The 12,326-nt window shown below is 38.2% G+C and overlaps 1 protein-coding gene across 2 annotated transcripts in view; it reads left to right on the forward strand.

Annotated features, from left to right (window-relative positions):
- Positions 1-12,326, forward strand: part of IDE (insulin degrading enzyme) — a 111,905-nt gene that overhangs the window by 69,301 nt on the left and 30,278 nt on the right. For both annotated transcript variants that reach the window (XM_036828619.1, XM_036828618.1), the window contains exons 11-12: positions 1,498-1,601; positions 12,080-12,182. In XM_036828619.1, coding sequence (XP_036684514.1) covers positions 1,498-1,601; positions 12,080-12,182 — 207 coding nt within the window. The remainder of the gene's footprint in view (positions 1-1,497; positions 1,602-12,079; positions 12,183-12,326) is intronic.

Genomic DNA, 12,326 nt, shown 5'->3' on the forward strand with positions numbered 1-12,326 from the left:
CTCTATACATTGGCATGTAGAGTATTTCAGTGATCTTGTATAAATAATGTTACTTTCATTACTATACAAATGATAAAAATTGAAGGTATAGTCTAAAACTTTAGACTTTGTAGCAACCAGGTAAAATTTGATGTGAAGACATTCTTTAAATCTTAATTTTCATCATCCTAAAAATCATCGTCTATAATATTTTCATTTCATAGACATTTTGCTTGTTGGCTTTAAATATTTTTCAATTCTACAATGTGTCAGGTGCTACTTACGTGAAAGCTATAAATCATCCACTTTTCTCCATTTCCATTGCTACCACCCTCATATGAGCTACCAGCATTTCTTGCCTGGACTACCATCATAGTCTCTTACCTGGGTTCCCTGTTTGCCTTCTTCTGCCCCACCTTAGTTTATTTTTCCAGCCTCAGTGATCTTTTGAAGACCCAAATCAGATTGTTCCACTCCTCTGTGTCAAGTAAGTTTCCCATCAGAGTTGGAACAGATCTAAATTTTTACCTTGACCTACATGGCCATCTGGTCCCAGCCTCTCTCTGACTGAATTCCATACCACTCGCATTCCACTCCAGCTACACTGGCTATGTGCCTAATCTTCAAGCATTAAGTTTACTCCTCCCTCTCAGGGCCCTGACAGTTGCTGTTTTCTCTGCCTGGAACACTTCTGGTTTTTCCATGACTAGGTTCTTCTTATCATTTGGGTCTCCACTCAGATGTCTCTCCCTCAGAGAGACCTTCCCTGACCTCCCCATCGTGACCCTGCCCCTTTTAAAATTTTCTTCATAGCACCTATCACTGTAATGACAGTATTTGTTTGTTTGTTGTCAGCCTCCTTCCCAATTAGAATATAAGCTCCTTAGAGAGCAGGGATATCATCTGTCTTATCGACCATTGTATCCACAGCAGCACCTAGAACAGTGCCTGGCACAGAGTAGGTGTTCATTACATACTTGTTGAGTGAATGAATCAGTCTATCTCAGTAAGTTGCTCGTACTAAAAAGCATCTTCTACATTATTTTTCTTTACTAACTGAAAATATAAGCCATTTTTCCTACACAACAACTTTCTAAATGCTTGTCTGATTTCATTCATAGAAATTTGAGTAGAAATTCTGTTTATTAAAATGTATGTACTTTATATTAAGAATCCTACAGGTGTCAGCATTTAATCATCAAATTTTCTTTATTAACAAGTACTCAGTTTTAGCTAGAGGTATTACTCACATTTTTCCCTGAAAAAATGTGATTTTGTTCTCTATAATGTAAATGTGTTTAGGGATTAACTGCAGAATCATTCCACAATATTAAATTGCTTAAAGTGTGGTAGGAAAGAGAAAAGATTCAGAAATTTTTCCAGTGGAGTAAAATTTAATTGAAGGGAAGAGGGGGGTGTAAAATAGAGGATTTAACATGTTAGAGATCTGTTTGCTTTAATAAGTTAGACTCTATTGTAGCCTTGCAAATTTTATTTATTTATTTTCCTTTTAAAAAGTATTATCCCCTAGAAGAAGTGCTCACAGCTGAATATTTACTGGAAGAATTTAGACCCGATTTAATAGAGATGGTTCTCGATAAACTCAGACCAGAAAATGTCCGGTGAGTTGCTCTACAGATTTTACTGTTACGTACTAAATTTTCAATAATGATTGGAATCTGAAAATTTGAAATTGTGAATAAAGTGCTTTTAAAGTTTTTTATCAAGCATGATTACAAAAGTAGAGAGAATAAGTAGAATGAAACAGTACCAAACTTCAACAGTCAATACACGGCCGGTCTTTTTTATCTTTACCCACACTTGTTCACTCATCCTCCCTCCACTCTGTGTATTTCAATTTATTTATTTATGGCTGCGTTGGGTCTTTGTTACTGCGCCCGGGCTTTCTCTAGTTGTGGTGAATGGGGGCTGCTCTTCGTTGTGGTGCGCGGGCTTCTCATTGCAATGGCTTCTTCTGTTGTGGAGCACAGGCTCTAGGTGCACGGGCTTCAGTAGTTGTGGCACGTGGGCTCAGTAGTTGTTGCTTGCAGGCTCTAGAGCACAGGCTCGGTAGTTGTGGCACACAGGCTTAGTTGCTCCGCGGCATGTGGGATCTTCCTGGACCAGGGATCAAACCCGTGTCCCCTGCGTTGGCAGGCGGATTCTTAACCACTGTGCCACCAGGGAAGACCCCTCCCTCCACTCTAGATTATTTTAAATCAGTATCTCGAACACATGAAGATTCTTTTTTTTTTTAACATAATCATAATTTCATTATGAATAAAATATAGTAATAGATCGTCTTAACCAGTCTTCATCCTTACTCAGATACCGGAAGTGTCAGCTCACTTATCTGGTTTAAAAAGCAAGTGAGGACACCCTCTTTTTTTTTAAGTAGAAGTAAGGATTACAATCTCAGAATGCTTCTGACTGACCAGTGGTTAACCAGGAGATCAAAAGTTGGAGAAGCTCTTACAGTAACAGAAGTATTCCTGTTAGAGGAGGGTCAGCCCTAAAGAGCTTATGAACTACCACATGATATTTCTGCCTTAAAATTTAATTTCATCTATATTTTCTGAAGTCAAGAATAAAAGGAATACACTTGGCTGGCACATACTTTGCATTTTTTCTTTTTCTCCTCTTTTGAGCACATATTTCCAAAATTCTCCTGGGAACTTAGTGATTGAGTAAATATGTTTTTTGGAATAGTCATTTTATGAATAAAATCAACAATCTGGTAGAACATTTTGAAGAAAAAATCCTCTGACAGACTGTTCTATCAAAGTCGTTTTCCTAGTTACCGTTGTTTGAACTTTTTCAGATATACCCTAGCAACAAACGGTAGGGAAATTAAGTTAAAAGGAATATTATTGCTGGTTACACAAATCTGTATATGTGATAAAATGACATAGACCTATACACACACATTGTACCGGCACCAATTTTGTTTGTACACATTGTACCAACATTGTACCAACACCAACACCAATTTATAATCCAACTTATAATACTTTTGATATTGTACTGTATTATAATTATGTAAAATGTAACCATTGAGGGAAGCTAGGTGAAGAGTACACAGGACCGCCCTGTACTATTTTTTTTTTCCATAGTGTACACATTATTTTTTATTTATTTTTTTATACATCAGGTTCTTATTAGTTATCTATTTTATACATATTAGTGTATATATGTCAGTCCCAATCTCCCAGTTCATCCCACCACCACCACCCCCTGCCACTTTCCCCCCTTGGTGTTCGTACATTTGTTCTATCCATCTGTGTCTCTATTTCTGCCTTGCAAACCGGTTCATCTGTACCATTTTTCTAGATTCCACATATATGTGTTAATATACGATATTCGTTTTTCTCTTTCTGACTGACTTATGACAGTCTCTAAGTCCATCCATGTCTCTACAAATGACCCAATTTCATTCCTTTTTATGGCTGAGTAATACTTCATTGTATATATGTACCACATCTTCTTTATCCATTCATCTGTCGATGGGCATTTAGGTTTCTTCCATGACCTGGCTATTGTAAATAGTGCTGCAATGAACATTGGAGTGCATGTGTCTTTTTGAATTATGGTTTTCTCTGGGTATATGCCCAGTAGTGGGATTGCTGGGTCATATGGTAATTCTATTTTTAGTTTTTTAAGGAACCTCCATACTGTTCTCCATAGTAGCTGTATCAATTTACATTCCCACCAACAATGCAAGAGGGTTCCCTTTTCTCCACACCCTTTCCAGCATTTGTTGTTTGTAGATTTTCTGATGATGCCCATTCTAACCAGTGTGAGGTGATACCTCACTGTACTTTTGATTTGCATTTCTCTAATAATTAGTGATGTTGAGCAGCTTTTCATGTGACTCTTGGCCATCTGTATGTCTTCTTTGGAGAGTGTACACATTTTTGTTATTTTTATTTTGACTTGGTTTTTGTGTGTGTGTGTGTGTGTGTGTGTGTGTGTGCTTTAATTTCGTCTCATCTAGATTATCTATTTCCATGTGTTAAGGGAAGCTTCATTTAGAACCTTGGGACCAATAGTATAACTCCTGCTTGAAACAATGGTGGCAAAAGTAAAAACTGCTCTACAATAAAGGAACATTATAGCTGTCTATTTTACATTTCTTAATCTAATACAGAACCAGCCACATGACAACATACATATGTTTTCTCTTCACTATGCTCCTAGTTTATATGCTTACATATGACATTTTTACCAATGTAAAATCTATTCATGATGTGGAGAAAACAAGCAATGCCACTTTAGTCAGGATGATGGATGAAGACAGCATCCTCATCCTTGCAGACAAAGATGGGAAAAATGTTAAAACTCCTCCAAAGAGGAGGTAGGAGAAGAAGAACTCTCAGTATATTCAACTATTTGTAAATTTTGGAAGAGCAGACTGATTTTTCCTATGTCTCCCAGGATGATTACTCCTAAACCCAGCCATTTGGTGTGAATTTGTAGGTATCAGAGGTAGAGGTGGGGGTGGAGCTGAATTATTGAAGAGATTGCAAAATCTTGCACTGGGAAGGGAAGGGGATTCCTTTCTTATCCAGAACTCTACTTTGGAGTTGGAAGTGGAGACAGCCACACCCTAGTTCCAAGGACTCCAGCCAAACATCACAGCAACAATGAAATTTCCAAAACTTCTGCAAGCCAGTGCAATCTTTATTTTATTACAATTGCCTCAGGACCGATAGTGCCCTGGCCATCAAAAAACATCATGATCACATGATGATCTTGATTATATGCTGAGTTGTTGAATAAACTAAACTTTCCGCCCTGTACTATTTTTGCAACTTCCTAACTGTAGGAATTTATTATTATATCAAAACAAAAACTTTTTAAGTTAAAAAAATTATTTACAATAGCAACAAAAACAAAATATTTAGGAATGAATTTAACCAAAGATAAACAAGACCTCTACACAAAAAACTACAAAACAGTGCCCAGAGATATTAAAGACCTTGTTTGTAGATTAGGAGACTTGATTTTATTAAAATGTCCATTCTCTCACATTTGATTCACAGACTCAGTATAATCACAATCAAAATCCTAGTAGGCTTTTTTTCTTTTAGAAATTGGTAAGCTGATTCCAAAATTCATGAGGATCTACAAAAGACCTTGATTACCCATAACACTCTTGCACAAAAAAACAAAAGTTGGAGGACTAAAACTGCCAGATTTGAAATCTTACTATAAAGCTACAGTACTTAAGACATTGTAGTATAGGCATAAAGATAGGCAAAGAAATCATTAGTACGGAACAGAGTCTAGAAATAAGCCCACACATATATGATCAATTGATTTCTTTTTTATTGTGGTAAAAAAAACCCCACATAACATAAAATTTATCATCTTAACATTTTTTTGGCCACGCCACGCAGCATGTGGGATCTTACTTCCCAGACCAGAGATTGAATCCGTGCCCCCTGCAGTGTAAGCCCGGAGTCTTAACCACTGGACCGCTAGGGAGGTCCCCATCTTAACTATTTTTAAGTGTACAATTCAGTAGTGTTAAGTATATTTGTATTGTTGTGAAACATCTCCAGAACTTTTTTAGCTTGCAAAACTCAATCTATACCCATTAAACAACAACTCCTCTTACCCCTTCCCGACCCCACCATCTCCTGTTCACAACCGTTCTACTTTCTCTTTGTGTGAATTTGACTACTTAGATACCTAATATAGATGGACTCGTGAAACATGTCTTTATTTCACTTAGCATAACATCCTTAAGGTTCATCTATGTTGTAGCATGTGACAGGATTTCCTTCCTTTTTAATGCTAAATAGTATTCCATAGTATGTATACACCACATTTTCTTTATCCAATCATCATTGGTCAGTTGATTTTTTTGACAAAAGCACTGACATAATTAAAATGGGAAAGGAAAGTCTTTTTAACAAATGGTGCTCTTCCACATGCTGCATAGCCACATGGAAAAAAGGTTAAATGTGACCTTTACCTCACAACATTCATAAAAATTAATTTGAGATAGATCATAGACCTCAGTATGAAAGCTGAAACTAGAAAACTTCTAGGAGAAAGTACAGTTTGAAAATATCTTTAAAACCTTGCGATAAGCAAAGATTTTTTAGAACATAAAAAGCAGTAACCATTAAAGAAAAGACATTGATAAATCGGACTTCATCAAGATTAAGAACTTCTGTTCTTAAGGTGATTTATGCATTTGCTTAGATGATTAAAATACAAGGAAGAAAAATACTCAGAACACACGCTAAATCATTTTAAGTAAGTAAAACAGTTTACCTATTTCTATTTTCCTCAAAGTAGCTTATACATTCTGGAAAAAAAAAAACCTAAATTCTGTTGAATTTTATTATATACCTTCTAAAAACAAAACCTCCTATCAGGGTGAGATGTGACAGGGTGAGAGAGTGTCATGGACATATATACACTACCAAATGTAAAATAGATAGCTAGTGGGAAGCAGCCGCATAGCACAGGGAGATCAGCTCGGTGATTTGTGACCACCTAGAGGGGTGGGATAGGGAGGGTGGGAGGGAGGGAGATGCAGGAGGGAAGAGATATGGGAACATATGTATATGTATAACTGATTCACTTTGTTATAAAGCAGAAACTAACACACCATTGTAAAGCAATTATACTTCAATAAAGATGTTTAAAAAAAAAACCTCCTATCAAAATGAGCAGAAAGAGCTTTAAACTTAATCATAAAACTCAATAAACACTTTTTAAGGTTTCTTCACCTACTAGTCATGCTATCTTGGAGAGATCACTTTTTTCCTTCAACCAGTGTTTATTGAGTAACTAATGTGAAACCTCAGAGTTCATTATTCTGCAAAGGGGACATGTGAAAAGTTATATAATGTCATGAACACTTACTCTCATTTAATTTCCTGGAAAATTGCCCACCTGAAAAATGAAGTAGTGCTTTATCTTTCTATGTGATGCAAAATGATTTAGCAAAGTTGAAAACTTGTACAAATACGAGGTAATCCTATTTAAGATTATATCATATAACAAAGATGTGCATTTTTTGGCAAGAAAAATCATGATCTAATTATGTGCGTATAATTTTTGCAGCCCTAGATCCAGTTATTTGACCCTGCAACACTTTCTTTCTCTTTTTTTTTTTTGGCCTCACTGCGCAGCTTGTGGGATCTTAGTTCCCTGACCAGGGATGGAACCTGCACCCTCGGCAATGAAAGTGTGGAGTCTTACCCACTGGACTGCCAGGGAATTCCCAGACCCCGAAACATTTTACAGGAGTGAATTTGCCGGAGCATACATTTTACTTCTGTTAAATTGCCTGTTTCTAAATTCCATATCTTATACAGTTAGAGTTGAGAACCTCTTTTTCTCTCTACCTTCACCTTTAATGAGAAAGCACTTTTTCTCTATAGGATTGATCTCTGTGGCTGTTATAATTATAACTGCAGTCAGTGACATAGTGCAGAACAGCCTGGGATAATAATGCCAACTGCCAAGCCAGATTGGGGTTGCTGGAGGGTAAGATTATTTTGTTTAATACCCACTGAGACAAGTTTAACATTGCAACCAGGTAGGAAAATTAATAGGAAAATCCTTCAGAATGAAAGGAACCTTAAAGGTCATTTAATCCAACCTCTGTCAAGTATATATCTCTTCTGCAATATCTCTAACAAGTAGTTACCAGCCTCAGCTTAAATTCCTTCAAGGATGGGGAACTCATTAAATACCAAGGTAGCCAGTTCCATTTTTGCCAGTTCTAATTGTTAGAGAGTTCTTTTCAATGTTGAGACTTGATTTACCTTTTCAAAGATGTTTACCTGTTACTATTTCATCATCATCATCACCCACCTTCTTTGATCCTATCATTTGGTGCCCATTTTACCATTTTAAACCTACAAATACAGCTATAGAGTTTTTGCCACATGCCTTGCTTAGGTCATAAATAAATCCATTCGTTTGGGAGGAGTTATTCTTGGTAAATCCATGTAGGTCCCAGTGATAACTGTCTTCTTGTCCAGATGTTTGATAGTCTGACAGTTGACTGTAGAATTTTGTCAGGAGGTCAGTGCCTAATCCACTGGTTTGTGGTTTTTAGGCCACACTCCTTTTCCTTTCTGAAAATCAGAGCATTTTCCCATCTTCAGTCTTCTGCCTCTTTTCCTGTCATCCATTAATGATAAAAGGTGATAGGCAGTGATCCTGCTGGGATTTGTTAGTTGCCTAAGCATCAGAGAATGTGACTCATCTGTGTTGCAGGTGTGAGTTCATTTGAGTCACCCGGCTGGCTCACTCACCTGTCCTGAGCTTCAACTCTTTTTTTCTGTTGTTTGGTCCACCTTTGCACTTTAAAGATCCATGAAGTCCTGTATCTGCTAACATGGGATCAGCATATCACATTTTTTTTAATTAATAAATTAATTTTTTGGCTGCGTTGGGTCTTCGTTGCTGCGCGCAGGCTTTCTCTAGTTGTGGCGAGCGGGGGCGACTCTTCGTTGCGGTGCACAGGCTTCTCATTGCGGTGGCTTCTCTTGTGGCAGAGCACTGGCTCTAAGCGCACGGCTTCAGTAGTTGTGGCACATGGGCTTAGTTGCTCTGAGGCATGTGGGATCTTCCTGGACGTGGGATCAATCCTGTGTCCCCTGCATTGGCAGGCGGGTTCTTAACCACTGCACCACCAGGGAAGTCCCAGCATACCACATTTTGCTTTAGGTCATGTGTCTCATTAGATTATGAGTTCCTGCCAGGTAGGAACTATGTTTTAAAACATCTTGCCCAGAATTCAAGCTGATTGAATTCTCTAAACTTTTAGCCTAACCTTTCTTGATTCCTTCTTACTTTAAGAAACCCTTTTTAAAAAAAATTTTTGAGCACTTTTCTTGAACTTCAATTTCTTAGCACTTTAGCCTTCCTGTCACTGTTTTTTAAGTTTGATTCAGAGTCTGTCATTAGTAGATTTTTTTTGTGCCTTCTTTCTTCCTCTGTTGTGTATCTTTTAAAAATATGATTTGATATCATGATATTGTGGAAATCTACTAGTAGAAGGACAGAGTTCATCTAGTTTGAATCCCTGTTTAAAAAGTAATGAAACTGAAGCCCAGAGACTTGCTTAATTTAGATCTTAACTGTGATTTTGGCAAGATCTCAAAGAAAGTGAGTCACGGTATCGACCAGAATCCAAGTTTCTCATGGCCAGGTCTGTTCACTTTCTACTAATTCTTTTTTAATTTATCACAGTTACCTGTGAAGCCTCTTCTCATTCTTGGCTGTCTTCCCTCTTTTCTCTCTCCGGGATTATTTGCAAAGGTCTCATGAGAATTCATTCCTGGGGAACCATATTGCCTTTTAATGTCTGTAGTCAGGATTATTTCTGAATGGATTCCATCAGCAGCAACAGCTATTCATTCCCACTGAACACTTCTAAATGGCTGATTTGAAGTCAACAGTCAGCATTCATTCTAGACCACTGTTTCCTTTTCTTACTGTTGTAAGCTTCAGTATGAAAATAAGAGGCCATTTCTTCTCACATTTCTAAGGACCATGTCAGTAGCCAATTCTTTGTGGGTGGAATTGAAGAGTAGCATTCCCCCCTCACCCCACAACACACACACATATTTAAGAAAAAAACTCATGGAGACTATTTTTTAGTATAATTAGGTTTCCAGCAGGTAGTCTAAGATGCTGCAGTGTCTGTGCCAGTTTTTCTCAATTGTCTGCAGTTAAATATACTGCAGCTCTCTGTGGTGTACCTCAATTATTGTGACTCTTTTCTCCTTTTCTCCTAATTCAGGTGCTCTCGCGGTTCCACACTCTGGTTCATAGATTTCTGTATACATTTGACATGTGTCTACTCTGTCTCTTCTGTTATTCGCCCTTCGTAATTTATTTGAAAATACATACTCTTCCATTGTATTTCAGTTTTGAATTCCTCGATGGTACACTAACTCTTGGTCTGCAAAGGTATCTCTTTCTGTTAGGCCAATATTTGGTATTTCCCTAGTTTGAGGAGCTACACTTATCTACTTCATATTTACTTCTTATGGTAACATGTCAACTGTTACCGCATAGACTTTACTTTGGTATCTAACTATCTAGATCCCTTAGGATTGTAACTGATAAATCTCCCCTCTCCTCCTTTTTTAACCTGAGCATTACTGGACAGCCTCCAGGGTCTGCTTCCTTCTGTGTCATATAGTCATCCTCCAGAGCAGTTGATGGCTTTTCCCGAGTTTTTTCACTTTCTCTCTCAGAACTGAGTTTAAAGTTTTCTTGTTCCAGAGGGCAAGTCCACTGCCAAATGAATGCTCCAGTCTTCACAAGTTGTAATCAATCCCTTGTTCATTATTCTGATTCATGGGCTGTCATTCAGGGAAACCAGAACCATCTATGTAATAAACTTCCAAAATCAAGCATCTCATGGAAGAGAAGATGGAATACCACCTCCCTACCCCGGAATTCTACTTCCTAACGTGTTTTTCAGAGGTCTCCCTGAGAATCAATCCATTCATTCTTTGAAAAATCAACAGGAATAGAAGCAATTTCTATGACTGACTCTTAGCTGGCTCTGTCATGTATTGAATGAATGCCCTTAAGAAACATCACATACCCTTCATGTGGCCATGTGCGTTCTGTATACACTGCACATACCCCTCATAAGGGATTTTCAAATAGCCAACATGTATCACTTCTTCTAGATACAATAACAGAACTCTTTCATCTGTTAAACCCTATGATTCTTCTGTATGTTTCTGTCGAACATATTCTTATTTAGCATGTTTTCTAGAACTGCTAGTGGTCAGTGGCAGCTAGGCCAGATCAGGAACACCTTAAACTGGAAGATTAGTCAGTCATTCTAACAGATAGGTGAGTCAGATTGCTTATGATATCTACCCTGAAGCAAGTGAGAAAGCCAAGTCTAGCTAGCCAGGTAGAGTATTTTATCTAGAATGAATAAGGAATAGATGGTGGTTCAGACAGTCAGGCATTGAAATGGAGGAGGTCCAACGATGGGCAGGTGTTTGGAACACAGAGATCAGGATTCTGAAAATTAATGGGTGTTCAGCAGAGGGGAGTTTTGACTGCAAGTAGTGGGCTTTCAGCTGTGAGACCGACATTCAGAGGCTAGAACCTAACCTCTGGGAGGACAAGTGAGAACAAGCAGGAACAGACATGAACCTAGTTATTTGAATTGGGACATAAAGAAGAAGTGAAACCAATAACAGGACTGACTGCATGGCAAGCCTTCCAAGCTATTGGCCCAGCACTCTATCTGCAAGATTCAAAGTAGGATTGGTCCCAGCCTGGGGTTGAGGCTGCTAGTGAGAGTGAAATGATTCCAACTTCGATAGTTAAAAGGCAGCAGAGGCAGACCTGTCCGTGACGATCCGCACAGGGACAGAAGCTCCGCTGGTATAGAGCTCCTTTCGCTCCTCTACTTGTAATCTTTTGACATTATTTTACCTCTACCTTCCCTCCCTGAACTTTTTTTCCTTCTGACTTCTCTTCCGTGCTCTTTCTACTACCCCAGCAGAGAAAGATAGAGATGTTTTCTTGGTCTTGTTCCTGTCTCCCCTAGCAGCAGGAAGGCCAGTGTACATGTAGTACATACAGTTGATGGTGGTGTCTGGCAGGAAAAAAAAAATAACAGAGTACAAACTTAGCAAGTTATAATGAAAGTGTGTTTTTAATTTTTTTTGGATCTCTGAATGAGCCAACAAATTTTCTTATCCATTCTTGTAACCCTGGGGCCTGAGCTGTTCCTGGGAAGGAGTACTTTGTTGTGCTTTTTTAAGGACAGTTTTTCAACTGACCTGGTTCCACTTTTTTCCCTAGCTACTCTTCTTTTACGATTTTAGTCAGTAGCATTCACAACAAGAATCTTTCTTGCAAGCAGCTTTTCATACCAAAAACGATGGACTATAACCAAAGGATAAAAGAGAGTATGATCAAAGACTTCTATACATACATTGCCGTTTCAGCTAGGCCTCATAGGACTTACAGGGTTGTAGAGGCCCAACACATTCTTGGATATTATTTATATTTTCGTGAGTCAGATTCTATAAATTTATGTATACAACATGAGTTTATAGGTTTTTTTTCCATCTGTCTCTAGGGTTGCAATAGTTTCCAAATCTTTTGAAGGAAAAACTGATCGCACAGAAGAGTGGTACGGAACCCAGTACAAACAAGAAGCTGTACCAGATGAAGTCATTAAGGTAGGGTTAACCCATCTGTGAATAAGCTGATGTGTGAGGGACACACGAGAATATGAGCTCCCTAGATCAACCAATTCACGGCCCAAAGTGTGGAGAGTGATGGCCCAGCACTGCCTGTACCATCCCAAGAGGAGTGAACAGGGA

Source organism: Balaenoptera musculus, chromosome 16 (genome assembly GCF_009873245.2).
Source record: "Balaenoptera musculus isolate JJ_BM4_2016_0621 chromosome 16, mBalMus1.pri.v3, whole genome shotgun sequence".
In the NCBI taxonomy this organism is placed as follows: Eukaryota; Metazoa; Chordata; class Mammalia; order Artiodactyla; family Balaenopteridae; genus Balaenoptera; species Balaenoptera musculus.